Source organism: Ammospiza caudacuta, chromosome 13 (assembly GCF_027887145.1).
Source record: "Ammospiza caudacuta isolate bAmmCau1 chromosome 13, bAmmCau1.pri, whole genome shotgun sequence".
Taxonomy (NCBI): Eukaryota; Metazoa; Chordata; class Aves; order Passeriformes; family Passerellidae; genus Ammospiza; species Ammospiza caudacuta.
In genome coordinates, this window is record NC_080605.1 from 4,341,961 (window position 1) to 4,362,216 (window position 20,256).

At 38.8% G+C, this 20,256-nt stretch overlaps 1 protein-coding gene across 1 annotated transcript; it reads right to left on the reverse strand.

The window, feature by feature from the left end:
- Positions 1-277: 277 nt before the first annotated feature.
- On the reverse strand, positions 278-14,910 carry GPATCH1 (G-patch domain containing 1). Its single transcript, XM_058813546.1, has 20 exons — positions 14,811-14,910; positions 13,729-13,863; positions 13,361-13,446; positions 12,814-12,974; positions 12,365-12,462; positions 12,168-12,226; positions 11,585-11,830; positions 10,659-10,806; positions 9,834-9,913; positions 8,327-8,531; positions 7,399-7,719; positions 5,491-5,672; positions 5,014-5,141; positions 4,613-4,746; positions 4,114-4,283; positions 3,179-3,392; positions 2,412-2,522; positions 1,826-1,950; positions 1,167-1,312; positions 278-583 (listed from the first exon to the last, which is right to left on the reverse strand). Exons 1-20 carry the CDS (start codon positions 14,881-14,883, stop codon positions 562-564), a joined length of 2,844 nt encoding a protein of 947 aa, XP_058669529.1. The 5' UTR covers positions 14,884-14,910; the 3' UTR covers positions 278-561.
- Positions 14,911-20,256: the final 5,346 nt, after the last annotated feature.

A 20,256-nucleotide genomic window follows, 5' to 3' on the forward strand; every position in this document is an offset into this window, starting at 1 on the left:
GATAGGTCCCTTCCAACTCAGCATATTCTGTGATTCTGTCAAAGGTTAATGATTTAGAGCTGCTGTAGTAAATGTTATACAATTTGGAGAGGCAAAAATAACAGCTGGATACTCAAAAACTGTGATGTGAAATTCTACATTAGATTCAATAAAAGTACTTGCACCCAATAAAATTTTTATATTGCTTTAGTTCTAACTTCCTAACTTAACTCAGAGTGGAAGTTACTCTCCAGCATTTTAGAGGTCCTAGGCATAACAAATTAGCACTATACAAAACTTATTTGTAATAATAAAGTTTATTAAAATGCTTTGTTTTATTAAATAAAACAGAGCCTGCAGTATTTCAGATGATTATGCCCAGAAAGGGGTCTTTTCAGTGTTCTATAACCCATACATTTGAGCTCATGGAACATCATAAACATATGCACATGTACTTTGAAAGCAATTCAATATGAATACTGTATCTATAGTGCTTCACATTATACACCACTGATCTACCATCACAGAGGAGATCAAAATTGAGATCAAGTCACACAACACTGAAGAACACAAGAGAGCTCTTCAATACTGGAGTTGTTTTAATCTGAAAGAGAGGAAAAAAAGGAAAAAGGTCACACTAAACAGTCACACACCACATTAGGAACATTTCATTACTTGAGCAGTTTCTTAAACCTTAGTTGCAGGGAGAGAGATCTGAGTTGTATCAGATAAAAACATGTGGCACCATGAAGCATTGGTGCCACACAACAGATCTCTCTGAATAGAATCTTAGCAGGCAAGTTTCTTCCAATGTTCCCAGGCAAAGAGAAGTAGATAACTGAAAACATGAATTTCCACCTGCACTAATTCAATTTTTCATTTCAATTCAAAATACCTTCCAAAAATATCAGTCATCTTTAATTATTATGTCCATTAGCTCTGCTAGGCCTGTGTGTTTAGCTGTCTTTACCTTAAGAGGCTTCTATCCTGAAATTAATTACCCTCTAGATTAAAATGTCCAATATTTGTACTCTTTCCTCACCAAAGTCAGCAATATTTTATCTTCACAAAGAAACTGGCTTATTCACATTTGCTGCAAATAGGTTCACTAGAATGACAACTCATAAACTGATGTTTTAGTTATTCACTGTTAAATTTGCAAATATTTAAGTAACCTTTCTGCTTACCTTCTAAGAAGTTCTTTAGGTGACAAGCCTGTGGTATCCATATCACTAAGGCTGTCACTGCTATCTGTAGTGTCTGAGCTGCTTTCTTTTTCTGATTTTTTATTCTTGTGTTTTCCTTTGTTTTTTTGCTTCTTATGCTTCTTTTTCTGTAAAAAGAACAGAAATAATCTTTTATCTCCTTGTGAAAGACTGGGATTTTTCTGAATGTCAACAGAAGAAAAAAGGTAATTTCAGTATGGACTCAAAGCTTAACAGGACACCTATCAATGATTCTTTTTCACTATTCAGACTAAGCTTAAAGAAAAAAAATATTAAAAACCAAAATTCATTTAATCCACGCACTCAACTCTCCCTAAAGCAGACATTTCATTACAGTTATCTGAATATAAGGCATGAATGCAATTCCCAGAATGTGTCTGACATCTTCCACACAGAACATGAAACCACCCACACTACTGTACCTGTAGTCACATGTGTGCATATGGGAAAAGCAGCATCATAATGGGATAATTTTCTGGTTTCAAAACATCAACAGAATTCTGTTGTTTAAATTCTAATCCCAGTATATATTTTTTCTACAACCAAGCCTAAATAATAAAACATTTTGAAAGGCAGATCAAATAATCAATAAATCAGAAATCAGTATTTAAATTTATTACCTTTTCCTTTTTTCGTTTGCGTTCTTTCTTAGCCTTGTGCCTCTCTCTGATTTTCCTATGCTTTTCTTTCCTGCTAGGCCCAGGAAAAGTTGCTGGCACCTCTGTTTGTTGTTGCCAAGTAGTGCCTAAAGTACAAAGCAAATGCATAAAGAATAAAAAAAACCAACAAAAACAGGGCAATTTGGTTATTATATTCTGTATTACTTTTAACTTGATCTGATAATTAAACAAACAAAACTCCTTACTTTAAAAAGGAAATTACCTGTCCAAAACTCCCACCTACAACACCCCCAATGTAAGTAAATGCCCTTCCAATCTGCTAAAAAATGAAATTGCAAGACTATCCTCTATTTTCACATCCATTTTTTATCATTACCTCTATAGTTAAAATAAACCTGGCACACAGGCAAAGAGGTGGTTCCTGTTGTGGGTCAGAGCATGGAAACAAAACATTTGGTGATGCCTGTTTACATAGCACACATTTAAGAGATAGATGGCCCATTCACAAATGCTTTTTATAAAGAGAGATATTATGCATTTTATATACTATTTCAATATTTACATTCTAGATGCTTACACAACCTACCAGAAGAAAAAGCTGGTGGCAACTTTGGTCCAAATTCCTCTGCTGCATCCAGCTCCTGCTTTGAAGTAGGCAATGAAGGAATGCCAGAATCAGTTGTAGCAGTCACATTCTCTATGAAAAAAACCAAAACTTGCTATATAAATATTTTTTCCAAGAAGTGCTGAAGAAAGCTCAAAGAGGCTTTCTAAAAATCTTTAAGATTTGGCCAACTGGGTAGCTGACATTCTGAAACATGTCAACATACCGTAGGGTTTTTTTCTTTTGAATCAAAATTTACCTTTTAAACTATAAATTATTAATTAAATTGCTATTAGTGTGTATTTGTTTCCTTCCCTTTTGTAACAGTACTATTTTTCCATTACTCAGAATGAATAAAAAACTCAATGAGATGTATAAGGTTAATAAACACTACAAGTTGAATGTTAATAGAACCAGCTGTGACAGTAAGTGAACAAAGTATTTTCATTTTAAGTATGTTCTTACACCAGATGTTCTGCTCCCCCTCACTGTGTAACAGGCATATTCTAGGCAGCAGTTTGCCTGAAAAATCCACACAAAAGGTGCATGGCAATGCTAACACTGTAACATGCAAGGCCCTATTCAGTGCTGTATTTATTTGCATTTTCCACACAACCAGCTCTGCCAATCTCTGAAGATCTGCACTGGTTAGCACTGTCCTAACAGTCCAAGAATGTGTGATTCAAAAGTGGAACTTTTACAAGGTATGTACTTTATGTTGCATAAAAATGAACTTCCAGAAGTACTACCTTGTAAATTAGAGGAAGAACTGTCTGCTACATCAACTGGCTTGGTGGTTTCTGACTGTCTTTCTGAAGCAGCTGGTTGCTCTTCTTCATCACTCTCTTCTTCTTCAGAGGAAGATGATTTTTCATCTGAGGAGCTCACAAAGATGGCCTTAAATAAGTCCATGGGTGGTCGTTTGCTTTCTTCCTCCTGATCCTTATGTTCATCAGCTGCCTGCTAAAGAGCATCACAACAAAGTGTATTTAGGCACTAAAGAAACTAACAATCTCTCTCTGAAACTAACAATCTCTCTGATAAGGAATAACGTCAAGCATGCTGACAGGTATTTACAAAACATTTGGATGGCACAACAGCTGTGAAATAAACAATCTTAGTCCCAAATAGTAAAGCTCTGAAACACTGAGGAACTAAGCCAGTGTCCCATAAAGAGTAGTGCTGTTTGTGAAAATACATCCCCAGATATTATACATTCTAATTCATTAATTCAAACTTCAATTATATCATATCAAATTTAAGCAAAAGTAAAACATCACATTTCTCCCCAAAATATGCACTCTGTTCTGTGGAAAGGAGAAATAAATACATTCTGTGCCTGTGAGCAGAGTGATGGCAAAGTTACTGAATTTAGTTCCCAGACTACTGGGCTACATTTTTTCTTCTCTTAAGCTCTACTTCAAGTATAATCAGAGGTGAGCTGCAAAGATCTTTCATTCCAGAATTATAAGCTCAAAGTTCTTCAAAGTGCCATCTCATGCCTCTGCTCATCCTGACTTGGCTCTTGAGCAAACTGATCTGGTATTCATATATTAACAATTCATGTTAACATATATAAACAATATTAACACATAAGATGGGTTAATATATTAATTGTTTATATTTCTGGGTTTTCAAGGTTTACAGCTGTTCCCTTTCAGTTCAAACCCTGTTGTAAACTCACCACAGAGGGAGGAGTTTCAGTTGTCCCAGTTCCACATTCTTCTTTGGTTGGCACTGCGGGCTGCTGCTGAGCATCAGCTTTTGATCTAGCCAGACTAATGAATTCACTGATGGAATCTTTCTTCTCCTTCTCTTTGTCTGACACATCCCACCTTGAAGATTTCTTTGGTTCTAAAACATCCAAAATATTCAAATCACCTGCATGCCAAATTGTTCTGCATTTCAAGGCCTACTTGATTTTAAATTACTCTGCTTCTTCAGTTTGACATTTTTTAAATCTTTCTAATGAATACTTGACCTATAAATGTCTTTTAGGTAGAAGAAATTAGCTTTATATCACTAACTTCAGTTTTTATGTCACTGAATTTTTATTTTCAATTCCTTTGTTTGTTTTTTTTAATTAAAAAAAAATCATGTGGCTAGGTTCTCAATGAGAAAGATGCCTTTTCTGTACTATTACCTCATGTATAGCTAAATTAATAAAGTAACAACAAACTTACTGTTGAGACTGTTACTCTCTTGGATCTTTTCATTTGTTGCTTGAGTTGCAGATGTGGTGGGCTCAGTCACAGTTAAGAAATTAAAAACAGAATACTTGTCTCGTTTCACTTTTGGCAAACCCACTACAGAAGAACTAGAGGGAAATAAAATTGTTTGCTGATTATTGTATTAAACACAGGAAAGTTCTCAAATTAGCTACAAAAACCTGAACTCCTACAGTAGTCCTTCAAATGGATGCTATTTTATCAGAGGTCACCATATTTTGTGACACAAATCAAAACTTTGGGCAGTTCTGTATCACCTTATGACACAAGAAAACATCAAGCCAGATTTTCCACAAGCAAATGAAAAACTCAGAATTTATAAAAAGTTTTAAAAATATAAGTATGGATTATCTTACTCAGGATATGGATCACGAACATTAAATCTTTTACACAGCAGCTTATCAGGATGCCATTCAAAGTTGTCTCTGGTGAGTTTGCCAAACATCTTCATCTTCACAGCTGTTTCCTTATCATCAATATCATTCTGAAAAAGTCAAACATTTAGAGCTGATAAATAATTTGTGTAAAGAGACATATAAAATGTATTTTATATACAATTGCAATGTGCAGAATTCATACTGTTTAATTTACAGAATTAATTGCAGAATTTACACACAAAAAAACCCTGAACTGTTGTAAGATTTATGAACAGGACAAATCCATCAATATTTAAATGCTGTTTAACAAATACTACTCTGTTTGCACCAAGTGTTTTCAAAAGCTGCTAAACAGAAGGGCAACAAAACAATGACACATCTTCATGAGAGTTTAAAAGGAAAAGTCAGGGCTAAGGCAACAACTGCAGCTCCAATGTGTTAAAAGACAGCAAATACCTCTTGGTCTCGAGGAACTTCAACTTTGTCAACATCATCTTCATATTTGGCCCTGGTGAACCTGGATGAGAGTGTGGAATTTGAGGACCTGTAGAACATTGCTGCACGGAAGAACTCCTCCTGTTCTCTGCCTCGCTCCCACTCCGTCATGTTCTGGTCAAAAAACCTCTCCAATCTTTCTCCTGTAGGATGAGGAGAGGAATTCTCAGCAGAGATGCTTTGGGTCAACACTTTTCAAACAAAAAATAACATTCTTGCAAGTATTTAATGAATATTTATCTTAAGGGTAGTATTAACATCAACTGTGTTAATCCCTGATAAATGGAGGTCGTTTTTCAAGACAGCAAGAATGACAGCATTTGCCAAATGCTAAATTGGTATTTTAAGTAATTTTACTTGTAAAACCGATTCCTTATTCATTGCCCTTTAAAGAATGTTCAAAATACTTAATGGATTTAACAGGTGATTAAAACAAAAAGTATCACCCAAAGCTTTATCAAATAGCTAAAACACAGAACAGAAGAATTTAAGCCTGCCTATGCTTGGTAATTTGCTGGTCTATAACTGCTCACTGATAAATACAGAGTTTGCACACAGGTTTACAGCAACAGGTTCAGTTTGTCTCCCAGAAGGAAGAGGAAATAACACCAGCCAAGCAAATACACTCACAGTAAAACAGACCTTTAACCATTCCAGTTATTTATACATTTCCATCATAATGACTAGGGAGGCACTTACAGTCATAACACAGCCATAATTGGGAATAGTCAACTTTACCCAGGGAAAATCCCAGTCCTGACCAGAGGAACTATGGATTCAAAGTTCAAGTAGTCTGTCCCAATGCAGTAACCAGAAGAGGCTACTGACCAGAAAATATTTATTTTATATAATGAAAATGACTTAAAAAAGACAAAAAAATCCCAAATCACAACTAAAACAACAAACCCAGGTTTTCCACCTATCACCATATGCTTTCCTCTGTCAAATTTCCCTAGTGCCCATTTTCTTCTTCCCCCTGTGGACTTCAAAATTTAGAAAAAAAACCTTTTTTTTTTTTTTTTAAGTTCATTTCAAGGCAATTTAAGTCATGGGCTGATGGTGAATAAACTCCCTAGAACAATTTCAGCTTTTCATGCCTTACAGAAAAATCACAGAACTGAAGACCTCACCACAAGGCATTGTGAGTACCTAATTCAATCTAATATACACCACAGTGCCATTTAATATCAAAAACCTAAACAAAATGGAAGGAGACTGAAACAGCATGAAAAGAGATGATGAAGGAGGTTGGATGGTTTTTGGTTTGGAGTAAGAGCTCTGCATGGATGCTGTGTTTTTACAGTCATAGATCTTTCTGAGAAGAACATAAGTGACAGCAGAAGTTGGAGTAGCTGCAGGACATGCAATAGAAGCTTTGACAAGTGTGAAATACTTAATTCACTTTAGGATTCTTATCTTCCCCTGGTGCAGAGGGAATGGGGTTTCTTTTGGTTCTGCTGTTACCCAGTCCTCTTTGTGCCTTTATATGATCTGTCAGTTTAGCTCCTCAAACAGAAACAAACTAAATGAAAATGCTTGTTCCACTGACCAAAGCTGAAGTGTACCTTCAAATGAAAAAGGGAAATCCAGGAAATGAAGTAGAACTGAACTTCTGCTACATCACAGAAGTATGAAATGTATTGCCTAAAACCAAGACTTGCTGACAACTGAATAACTGAGCAGTTCTCTTGAAATCAACATGACTAAGTATCAGTAAAGATTTCTGTAAACATTGGTCCTGAAAAGAAGTAAAAGGAGAAATGCTGTGAAATTCAGGAGGAGAACTCATAGTCAATATAAAATGCATTGGGGGAAAAAAAAAGGGGGGTAGGGGAGGGGAAGGAAAAAATAAATCAAGAAATATTTTACCTCTTTCTCCTTGTTTAAGACTTTTCACAAAATTTTCATATCTTTTTTGTTTTTCTGGATTTTTTGCAAATGGTTTGAAGTCACTAGAACCAGCATTTGCTAACTGCCCTCCCAGCAGGGTCTGCCATTTGTGAGCATCATCTTCTCTGGAGGCCAGCTGGAATCTGCCACTTGGGGACTGCTGAGGCACTGGGTTTGCCTCACTTGGGGACTGCTGAGGCACTGGGTTTGCTTTCATTTGTTGTTCAGATGCTTGTTTCACTTGTTTGAGTCTTTCTCTATCTTTCTCAGACAGATATTCCAAAACAGAAGGAGCTGGACCTAAAGCAGAAAAAAAGCAGTGAAAGATAAGGAGAAATTAAAAATTACTAGAACTATTTCTTTCACTTTAGTAGAAGAAAAATCCCTACCACGTGTGTATAAATTCAGATTAAATGCTCTTAATCAGAAATTAACAATGAAATGGCATAAATGGCAAATATATGGCATACATGGCAAATAAAAATTTGGCCACAGTTACATCTTTTATGCTATTTACATATAACTTGATAAAGTTTACTATTGTAGATACAAATGTGAGCCACAGTTATAAATTATCTTCTTAGTATATCTGAATGGATTTCAGTAAAACATTTTACAGAAAAAATTATCACAGCCTATTATATTCATAAAAGGCCACGACTCTGTCAAAAAACCAAAATCCAACACATACTTTTTGTTTTTAAAATATTTAAGTAAATGAAAATACAGTCAGTTATGTCAACAATTCACCAGCTGAGATGAAACTGATAATGAAATGGTAACTAGATTTGATATATTTATGTTAGAAAATAAGCACTCAAGGCCAGAGCAAATTCTTACTGCTCTATAACTACACATACAAACAGGTTTGAAACACAAGCAAAGACAGGGTCAGGTGTGTTCCCACCTTTCAGCTCAGCCTCCCCCAGCTGCTCCCTCCTCTGGGCTGCATTCAGAGCGTGCCTGCTGTGCTGGGCCGGGTCGCTCTCCAGTTTCCCAGCTGACTGCTCCAGTGCCCTCCGCAGGCGGCAGCCGTCACTCCCAGCGGGCAGCACCGGGCTGAAGTGATGCACCGGTCTGTAGGTGCGGGGCAGGCTGGGCGGGGGATAAATCTGGGGAAAAGGGGCAACAAAACAGAAACCCACTGAGAGAGAGAGAGACAACTGTGTGTGCAACACCTACAAATGTGTTCCAGAAAAAGCTCAACCTAAGAATTCCTCAATTGCCATCTTAGAGTAGAAACAGATAGTACAAATTTCCAACAGATAGTACAAGCTACCAATTCCTACAGACTGGTAAGTGGCACTGTAATACAAACCCTGGGAATAAAACTATTGACAATTTACAGCTATGGAAAAATATGAAACATGCACATTAAGTGACAGAAAAATTAACTAGTCTTAGGATGTACTGCTTTTATTTGAGAAAACACCTTTTAATATCGCTTAATATTTTTTAACACAAGTCAAATGATTCAATCAATTGGTGTAGTGAGAGTCCTATGTATTGGAGAGCTGGGTCCTGGTTGCTCTGGATGAGCTACAGCTGCGGGGTCCTTGGTTGGGCAGCAGCTGTAGCTCATGAAGGCAACTGGGATAAAAGGGGGTGGGTCGAGAGCCCAGAAGGAGCCCCTGTGGAAGCCATGAGGAATTGTGCTGCAGAGAGGAGCTGCATAATAGGACCAGCAAGAAGGTATGGACTTTAAGATGGGACTCCAGAAATATGAAATACAATAAGATGACAACAATAAATTGGATTACTGAGTACTTCCATGCTTACTATATATATATATTTTAACATCTTTCAAAGTGCTTTTCCCCATGTTCTGCATCCAAGTTGTTACTTAAAGGGTTATCTCTGTGCTCCCTATAGGATGGGATTTTATATACCACACAAATATTCTTCCTTAGAAAGAGGACCCTGTCATATAATTGGTTGTCATTCTAATTTATGCAAATATATATGGCATGAATTATGTAAACCTGAAGATAGGACTAAAAAATTAAACTGTCACCAAAATAGCAAAGTGGACACAACATGAGGCCTGCCTTTTACAGAAAACTGAATGTTACATATGAAAGATCTAAAAGCAAAATTTATTTATTTATTTATTTATTTATTTAAAGTTAAATTAAACCATTCCTCCAGCTTTATGGAAAGTAGCAGTGAAGAGTGTGGAAGGCATTTGTTCAAAGCCAGTACCCAGGCAAAGGTTAAATACCTTCAGGAGCCTGATAAATTTTAGGTTTCTATTACAGCCCCCAGTGCTATAATTTTGTTCATTCAGCAATTTTTACTGCTGACCAAACCATTTATTTCTAAGAACAGAAAAACACCAAGAAGGAGCAGAGTCCACACTGTTCACATGATGAATGATGTTATTCTTAATACATAAAACATCACTATCTGCTTACCTTGACTGGAGCTGATGGTTTTGATGCCAAGGAAAAACCAGCCAGGACTTTGCCTATATATTTAAAATCTCTTTCAGGCCCTACAAAATGATCATAGATACAATATTTAAAACATGCATGATAGGCAATTTTTTTTCTGAATATTTTCCATATGTCACACTGTCTATTTTAAGTCATAACTGTAGTTTGCCTTCCCTACTTTTCATTTAAAATTAAGGGTTCTGATTCTGGATCAGTATTATTCAACTAAAAACTGCTCCCAGAGTGACTGCTGGAGGCTGAACAAGGCTTACAGTGAAGCAGCAGTGTCCACACTGTGCACAGCCAACACCCTCAGTGCCATTAATGTGTACAACCAACATGAACAGCTGCTCCAGAAATGACAACAGTATTTCATGTATTTACACAGTGCAGTAAAAATAAAGCGGCACCAAGATACAATTTACAAAAATTATCTGAAAATACAGAAGTTCATCTAAAACAAAAGTTCTCTTTTTAAGTGCTGGGCCATATTTTGTAACTGTGATTCACAATCACTTGTTTCCTTCAGTGAAACTGAGCACTGTATCTCACAAAGCAGCACATATTGTCCTTTTGAAAAAACAGCTTTGAGAGTTTCATCTACACTGGGATTAGTGGAGGACTTTGGAAATTATTTCCATAATTGAACACTTCAATATAGAAGGAGGACTAGTTGAATTTTCAGATATCAAGGCTGAAAATTACAATATATGGCAAATACAGAACACATTTCTTATTTCCCCCCCCCCCCCCCCCCCCCGCCCCATATTACACTCACTCTTTAAAGAGAACCACAATTCTTACTTTTTTTGGATTTATACTGTTTTGGTGCTGTCCAGCCATACAAGCCATCCCCAGGCTCCTCATCCTTTAGAACTGTATCATATTTTGACAGTGTGTCAGTTGCATAAATATCATCATCTTCTTCCTCCAGAGCTCCAACACCAAAAGCCTAAAATACAGATTTTAAATGAGAACTCAAAAGTGGAAATACTTTGAAGTCACATATGAGAACACATCTACATGGATATCTATTCATCTACATAAAGTCTACAGTACAAATATAGATACACTGGGAAAAATGTAGAGTTACACCACAGAAACTGAGGTGGGAAAAGCCCCACACCTCAGTGAGCACAAAAGCAAGAAAGAAAACACATTCCAGTCCCTTGGCAGGGAGGGACAGCAAGTTTGGTGTGTACAAGACAAGGACAACAGACTAGTTCCACCAAAATAACACATATAATCTGACTAAGAGCAGGTTAAGTTCTCAAAAGGAAAAAATATGGCAGTTAACAGGGAAATTAAACAAGCAGAATTCCCAGAAAATATAAACTGATAGTGCTTCTAGAGAAGAACTACAAATACCCTGGAGCAACACAAAACCTCTCTAGCTGACAGACACAGCATTACTGAAAGTACAACAGATCAAAAAAAAAAAAAACGTACAGGATATTAACTTTATCTCATCAAAGTAACACAGAACGTTTTTCCATCCAGCTACTCAGAGTAGCTGAGTAGTTTTACAATTGTCTTTTACAGTTTCAGTAAGTGAAGGCATTTGAGAGTTCTAAGGATTTTTCCACATCTTCAAAATAAGTTTTAAAAAAATCCTATTCTCAAATTACACTTAACATTTCTTACAATATTACAATGAGCTTTTCACTTAAAACAAAATTTATGTGGCTTTTACTACACTAATGATAAAATGCAGTAAAAAATGTCCTTACCTGACCTGTAATACCTAGTTTTCTTCCTTTGCTGTGTCTCAGATCACCAAGTAAGTTGCTTGTTTCTTCAGAACCACCTGTGAAGAGGTTCAGGTGTTCTCTTCCAGATGCACCAAACAAGGCTTGAGAGGGGTCCAAACCCTTGTAGCCAAGTCCATGGACATTCTCTTTTGGAGTCAAGTCTACAGGCATTACATCCTTCGGTGCAAAAGTCACATTCTCTGGCTGGTATTCATCCTCTTCATCCTTGTACAAAATGAAACTTTATGAGAGCAAATATGACTCAAAGGTCTGTATGTTGAGCTTTTACAACATTCAGTTAATATGAGCCTGAGCAAGTTTGCATTTCCTGAATTGTGTATGAACTACACCTTCCTACGTAGCAAAAGAAGAAATTTAGATATTAACACCTTTGTTCACATTAAGCATAGGAAGTATTTATAAACACTTTTAAGAAGAATTGAAGAATTGAAGAACAGTATTTTAAAATACTGTTTGAGGATATTAAAGAAGTTGTTTTATTTTTTAATGTGTCATCACATATTCTTACAAAAGCCAACAGACCACTTTCCCTGTTCAGTACCTCAGAACCCTCAGACAGTCCAGGTGGTAAAGCACAACCATAAATCTTCACTGTAGGATCTGTAAGAGACACCATAACATCATATTACATTCATAAAAACAAAAAGAGGGTTTAAAGTCAACTTTCTAATCAGTCTATGAATGTTAACTTTCTACTACCAAGGAAATTAATTAGCTGAGGCAGTTCCCTGAACTCACCAGGTTTCTGCCTGCGTGGCTTTCGTTTGACTCGGGGGCCAACTCCTTGTCCTTCTTTCCAGCCCATTTTTCGCAACAGTTCAACCCCAACTGTGATTCTAAAAAGAAAAAGGAAACAAAACCCAAAATTACTCCAAACCACAGCTTTATTATCTGTTGATAAATAATGTACATATATAATATTTGAACTTCTAGTTTTGTATCCTGCTTTAAAATCAAATCTGAAAGTGTTACTACTTGCATACACAGCACCTGTCAGTTTATACGTCTTTACTTGGTGCAAGTTTGCACATTCAAAACAAAAATCCAGGTGGAGGCCACTTAGGAAATATAGCACTGCAGGATCTTCCAGTCTGACAACTGCAGTGGCCAAACATTCCTTTTCTAAGCAATACAACACTTCTAAGTGAAATGAATGGTTTGGCAAAGTTTCAGGTAAATTTACTTACTTAGATGGTCCAATTAAATCATCAAATGCAGTGGTTCCTGGAATGGGAGCAACGACTCCTGCAATCTGCCTAGCTTTCTCCTTTATTCTGTCTTTAGCTTTAGATGCAAAATCATCTGTAGTTGTAATATCTTTTGGTGCTATCCCAAATTCACTAAGATCCTGGAAATACACACAAAAATGAGAACATTTAGATTAAACATTCTTCAAATTCTTACTTACTGTAATAGTAAAGAAATGAAAATGGCATAAGGCTTTCACATTTGCTAATTTTCTCAAACCACTTATGCAGTTGTTTTTGCAATACCTTTAGTGGAAATATCGTAAACAGTTTCAAAAGTATTTGCATTTTCTGATAGGGTGAAAAGGTTGAGTTCTGGTTTTATTTTTTAATACTGACATTACAGGAGCTTTTTAAATGAACCCATGAAATAGTCTGTAAAAGCTAGTAGGATAACACTGTATCCAAGAAGTAATTTCAAGGTTACTTCAATTTTTGCTGCCATGGCAACTATTTACACAAGTTTTCAATTCCTTTCTAAATTTACCTCTTCATCCATGAAGTCTTCTGGTCCAAAAACAGTTCTGTCTGCTCTCTTCTGCCGTGATGACACAAAAGCTGATGGCGTCCATCCTTTAAAGAAGGCAAAAATTTAAGTAAGATACTTAAGGCAACTCAGTATTCAAAAACAATTCAAACATTTCAACCTTATATCTTAAGGATATAGCAAATGAATATTTGTAAAATTACAGTCCAAAAACTCAGGGAGAAATAACTTCAGCAATACTATTTCAAGTACTCACAGTATAAGGAATAGCAGGAACAAAAATGCTTAATGACAGTTAATTTGTTTTCACTTACATGACAATATGATTCTCAATATAACCATTCCCAGGAGACAGCAAAATATCTGACCTTCCTTTGTACCAACAGTGTTGAAGTATCCAGCAGAAAAGCCACCAGTGAATGCACCATGGAAACGCTGGTATCGTCCCTTTGCATCCTTAACAGTCTGCTCTTGGAGAGGAACTGGCTTTTTAATTCGTTCACCTACAATCAAATAAACCAGAAAGTAAGACACAACTTTACATGAAGGAACAATTTCCCATTTCCTCCAGAAGCTGTTTCTTCCTTGTAAGAACAGGATCAAACACTAGCCACCCTGACATGGAAATCACCACATTTCATTTATTTCCACTCCATTGTAACTATTCACATACACCAGTGATAAGCGAAAAGTATGAAGTGTTCACATCAAAATCCTCAGTTCTACTGACTTCTGAGAACATTGCATTTTTTCTTGTGAAAGGAAACTTTTAAAGTATGCAAGATTTCTGGCGGGATTTCTTCCCTTCAGTAATTGCTTGAGAAACTACACATCAAACGTGTATAAAATGAAACAAAACACAAAACCCGTAGACTTTGACACAAACATTTACCTCTTTTTAACAACGTTTCTTGAATAAAGAGGCACAGATTTGGGACTCACAACTGTACATTAGTCCTGGCCCTGTCCATCTCAACCACATAAGCATCAGACGGTCAGATCAGCATAACAGCGTACATTGGAAGTGTTTTATTTGAACTGTACTGGGGGTTTTGGGGGGTGAGGAGAACAGAAGCAAACACTGGCACCCAGTTTCACCCGGAGCAGCCGACACAAGCCGCGGGGTACGGCAGCCACAGCCGCAGTGGTACCGAGGCCTTTCTTCCCCCGCTCCGCCCGCCCTGTGCTGGGCCACGCTCCCGCAGGACAGCTCGGCTGCCGAGCAAGGCTCCCCGCAGCAGGAGCAGGTCTGTGCTGGGCCCACACACCGCAGCCCCTCACAGTAAGGGCTGGGCGGCGTTCAGCCGGGAACCGAAAAGAACCGGACAGGACCGCGCAGGCCCTCCGGGATACCCCGGCCCCAGCGCCTCACGCCGGGCCGCTCTGCAGCGCTCGCACAACGCATTGACAGAGGGAGGAGGAGCAGACGAACCTCCCGGGGGTCCCTTACCCTCCTGCAGCGGCTGCAGCGCGCTGCCATAGCTCACTAAGTCCTCCTCCTCGCTGTCGCTGCTCTCCGCCATCTTACACGACGGTGGCCGCGCGGGACACGGCGGCGTCACGAGAGGAGGCGGAGCCGCGCAGCGCCGGCGCCTCCCGGCACTGGGAGCGCTCTGCGAGGGAGCGGCGCCCTGCCCCGCCGGGACGGGAGCGGCACCGGCACCGGCACCCTGCACCGCCGGGACCCCCCTGGCGGGACGGGAGCGGCACCGGCACCCTGCACCGCCGGGACCTCGCTGGCGGGACGGAGGCGGCGGCATCGCCCGGAGCCCCTCAGCGGCGTTAGGGTGTGGCGCGGTGCTGTGGCCCCTCTCGGTGCCCGCAGTGAGGGAGGGCATGGCGGCGGCCGCAGCCGGTCCGGCCGCACGGGTCCCTCCGGCCCAGCCGTGTTTGGCTGGAGAAGCCCCAGCCCCAGCGGAGCTGCCGTGTGCGGCTCCACATCATCGGTCCGAAACGCTGACTGGTGTCTTTAGAAATAACCCACGGCACATTATGTCAAACTGCCGGTGGTCAGCAGCCATTCCCGCGAATCATCGAGTGCACCAGATCAGCCCCCCTCCGACTTAGGGCTGGGAAAAGGGCAGCAACGACTGACAAACTGATTTCATCTAAATCAAGGTGTAAAGTGGACTCCACCCTAAATCAAAATCAATGGAGTTGCGAATTTCATTGTACACTTAAGCAAATACATGGCAAAATTTGCCTAACCACGTTGTCTTACGCGATGTTCAAGAAGAATTTGCGCAGAAATCGGGGTAGAAGTCTGGGCGTTCAAACCTTCCCTCACAGAGTTCATCCCTGAAGGCTTTCAGGGATCTCTGAACCTCCTTGGGAAGTCCTGTATCGAGAGAGAAACGTTTCCTGAATATATTTTGTACAAAGACCAGTTTTCACCAGTAGGATCCAAGTGTTCAAAATTTGGGTCTGATTTCCACTGTTACCCCCTCTCCCCCCTCAAAAGCAAACGCTTCAATTTGCACTGAAGATTCTATCAGTCCGCAACTTTTTAAAGTATCACCAGTTTCTCTGAATTCCTTGAAACTAAATCAAAACACAGTCTTCAGATATTCCTTCCCTTAACAGGTAAGACTTCTGTGTATTCTCCATCCGAGTATTTCTCTTCATTTGTTTACTTGGAACTGGTTTCTTCCACAGTGAAACTGCCGGAGTTTCACGTGGCTCCAGGTTTCCATGGGGAATATTGACACGGTTCCATACAAATAGGGATTTCTCTGTTTCATTCAGGTCTCTAATTCACTTAGAAACAGTAAAGTAAAAGCCACGGACACTCCACGTGCATTGTCTTTTCTCACCATTACAGAGCACTTAGCTAGAACATACAGCGGCAATGAGTTGTTAGCATACCTCTTGTTTCTCTTTGTTTAGGACAGAATTGTTCCTGAATAGTCGATACTGTGTGACTTTGACTTAACACACCGGCTTAAATAAACCTTTTTTGCACAATGCCAACGGAAAATCTTTTGAGTGTTTTGTCTGATCAGTTCAAAGAGTTGAGGTAATCAAATACTGAAGCTTTTTTCCGTTAAGGCTATTCTCAGATTAGAATTACTTTTGCATCCCGGTGGTATTTCCTTCTCCATGATAAACTTTCTCGTTTATAGTTACTAAACCAGATGATAATTGCTATTTGTAGCTGTTACATAAGACAATCATTCCAATTCCAATTTTTTTTTAATTGCAAGGAAATTAAACACTAGTAGAACTGAATAGTTTACGTTTCAAATAATTTTTTACAGAAATTTGCCTGGTAAAATAAAAGCACCTGCATTTTTGAATGAAAGTTCAGGTATTTGCCAGTGGCTGTGAGGCTGAAGGTGGACTTTAGACTTTTGTTTGCCAATACATACTTTTCAACATCTGGTTCTGTATTGGTTCATCGAGAAGAACCAATGTTATGTCTTGTTATGTGTTTTGTTGTATTATTTAAGACCACTTCTTCAAATATATTTGTTAATTAGTTTTAAGTCATGCAAGTCACGGGAAGTTCAGGCTAAAATTTGTATAATCGATATATAAAAGAAAAAAAGCAAAAACTCGATAAATTTAAAGGGTTTTTAAAATTACAACAAAGAGAAAAACAAAAATCATAAGCACAGGAAATATAAAAATGCCATATTCCTACAAACAATAGGACAAACTCGGCCTTATCTTGCATTCAGTGTTTCACTGAATATTCACCCTGCTAACTCAGGGCTGTGGTATCAGTTGACAAAACAGTCACCTGAAGGTCAGCCCCTGAGGCATTGCCTTAGCTTCTCCAAAGTGCTAATTTTCTTTATTTAAAGGACTGCAAAATAAAGAGATAACACATTATTCTTGAATACCCAGACTTTTATCTGTCGGTCTCGGTTAAAGGCAAGGCATTAGCTGATAAAAGTGGTGATGATTTTGCCCATGTTTGGTCTTAGTTTCTACATAAACTGCAGGGTCTTGTTTCCACTGTGATTTCACAGCAGAACAGGCAAAGCAGATTAGTTATTTGATAATAAATGGGATTTCAGTGAAAACAATGCTGCAGTTAATAAGTGTAGTTAATACCTCTAAGGGGAAGAAGCAGCAGTGGAGCACTGCACCTGCAGCAATCATATCGTGCTTATACAAAGTCCTGACACTGACTTTGTGTATCATTTTCAGATCATTTTATCGTTCCTCAGTAAATTTCTTGGTAAGGAAATCTTCTACTCCATCCAGTAAATTTGTAACAGTCTCAAAGCAGAGTTACATCACTGCTGCTACTGTGCCTCGTGCCTTATTTTTGCAATTTGTAACCTTTTTTTCCTTCCCCACAAATACTATTTGGAAAGAGAATGGAAAAAATAATGGACCTATGATCATGTTTCCCTACTCCTCACCTAGTACTTGCTTACAGTAGGCAGATGTTTGCTCATTAAGAACTGCAATCTTAAGAAATAAAGGATGATACTAATTCAACTAAATCACTGCACTGGAATTTATTGACATAAAAGCTGTCATGATCACTGACAAAATCTTTCTGATCAAAATCTAAGTTTAATATTCAAAGCCAACAACAATAGCAACAGAAATGTGCAGCCATGTGTCAGGTTCAGAATTCAAAAACCTGCCTTGAGAAGCAGCAGGAGTTGATGAATACTTCTCCCTTCATACAGAATAATTCTAATGTGCTTTTGCTGGTAAGCCTGGGGGTCTCTCTGGGACAAAAGATGCCTTGTGACCTGCTACCGCCATCGAGCCAAAAGGTCTGTAAAATCAGAGATAAGAAACACTGTGTCTCCAGAGAGCAGCCAGATTGCTGTCTTGGCTATGGAATGATACATAACCGGTACCCCAGCAGGAAATTAATTCCCAAACTGGGACTATTTCCTAGTGGCCAAAGACAAGACTATTGATGGGGTTTCTTATATTCACATATTTTTTCATATGATGGAGCAGGAGAAGAAGAAGACGATTAACAGAATGAGTGGAGTGATACAAACATATGAGAAATATATACGTATATATCATATTTATGTGTCTGCGGGAAGGGTGTTCAGATTCTGGTCCCAATTCTCATCCCTCTTACTTTTACTATTGTGGGACAAAACACGGGACGACTCAGGGTCTGCCATTCCGTGCCTGTTTCAGCATGGTCATTGTCTAGGTCCCCTGGCTTCTTTATCTGAAAATGCACCAAGCCACTTAGCACCTAGTCCTGCAAAGAACCAGGAGATGATGAGTTCTTCTGGAAAGAACTAGGAGAGATGATGCACAGATAAGAACCAATTCTTTCAGATTTAACACTTCAAGCAGAACCGTTTTGCCAATTGACAGGGCAACTTAAAGGACACAGACACCAATGGAGAGAATGGTCTCATTTTACTATGAATAGTAAGGCAACACAAAAGTAAAATGATACATAAAACAATAAGCTTACAAGTCAGCTTTAACAACAAGCAAAAATAAGCAAGTAATGCACCTACTATACAAGAAAGAGAAGAGTAAAAAGATACATCACCAAGTGCCTAAATACCATCATCCAGAATCCACAATTGCAATTGCTGCTGAGCCCCATTTCGCAGAGAGGACCTGGAGAACTCTTCCTGTCAATTGGGAAAATCCTACCTGGTGCATCCACCCATAGGTGAGGCTTCCAAATTCGCCCTGAAAGGGAGTCAGATTGATCAGCCCAAATCAGCCAGTCCTTTGGCCTGTGTGTATTTTTAGCACAGAAACACCTGGATCTGATGGCACCCTGGGCCAGGGCCCAGGCCTCGGCTGAGTGGGTTTTCCCTAAAATATCATACAAACCAACCTCTATTAATATCAGTTGGGAAAGTTTTTTAAATTATACATTTCTTGCAGATAACTACACAAGATTATGGGCAAGTTTCCAAAGCAGCCCGTTTGGTGTTAAACAGCTGGCATAAGTTGTTGGTCATCTGTTTGTAGGTAAGTAATACTGATGGTGTTGGTCACAGTGCCCAGGATTGTAAATCAGCCCTGGCTTAGGCCTGCTGCTCAGGGCTCAGCACTTACTGATATTCTTTAGGTGCAAATTCTTAAACATTTGATGATTTCTTAGAGATAGTGCATGTCCAGTGCACCAGGTCACAGAATTGACTCCCTTTAAATATTAAATGTCAAGCAAACATCTCTATCTGTACAACATAATGCATTTTCTGAATGCATTAATCTGTATTTCTAGCCTCAATCTTTACAATGCAGCAGCCAAGCCTTCTGACTCAGGCAGTAATCATGAGGAAGTTTGTGGTATGAACCCAACTCTATTTAGGAATCCTAACAGCAATCAAAAAGCTACTGGAGACAAGATGATGAGAAGAGCAGGGACATGGGGGTTTTTTGAGCATAAATCAGGTTTTGGAATGTTCTAAGCTGCAATTTACATTCCAGGGTCAGAGAGCACTCCTACTCAGTCATTACACAGCTGAGCACTTCTGAGACCATACAATCAATATGTGCCTTTTGCAAAAAAACCATGTTCACTATATGCACACAAAACCTAGAGTGACTTAGTGAAGAAACACTCAATCAGTCCTAGTGCAGTGATGATGAAATACCATTTATTTGTGCAGAGGAAAGCACAGTCTGGTCTGGCAGCTGTCAGGGTGCTGGTGACAAACCCCAGACACCGACAGGGAGGAATCCTTCTCTCTTGGACTCCTGCTTTTACTGTACAAACTTACTAGATGTGCTGACTTTGCTTTATTCAAAGAATCCACCAGGAACGAAGAAAAGCTGCATTTTGCCACTGGTATATATTAGAAAGTGCCTTGGGTGTGTCATGCAGAAATCTCTGCAAATTTGTGTTTCACGCATAGCCATGATAATGATCATTGTTAACTGAGCCTTTGGCTTAACTACAAGCTCTTAGGACCTTATTTGGAGTAATAGCTGTA

What these genes read in the sequence shown, in the direction of transcription:
- GPATCH1 (XM_058813546.1), bottom strand. Translation starts at nt 14,883, where the DNA reads ATGGCGGAGAGCAGCGACAGCGAGGAGGAGGACTTAGTGAGCTATGGC. An exon ending in TCTTAAACAAGGAGAAAGAG is followed by an intron (nt 5,673 to 7,398) that starts GTAAAATATTTC and finishes CTCATCCTACAG; the next exon opens with GAGAAAGATTGGAGAGGTTT. An exon ending in TTCTTCCTCTAATTTACAAG is followed by an intron (nt 2,523 to 3,178) that starts GTAGTACTTCTG and finishes TTTTTTTCATAG; the next exon opens with AGAATGTGACTGCTACAACT.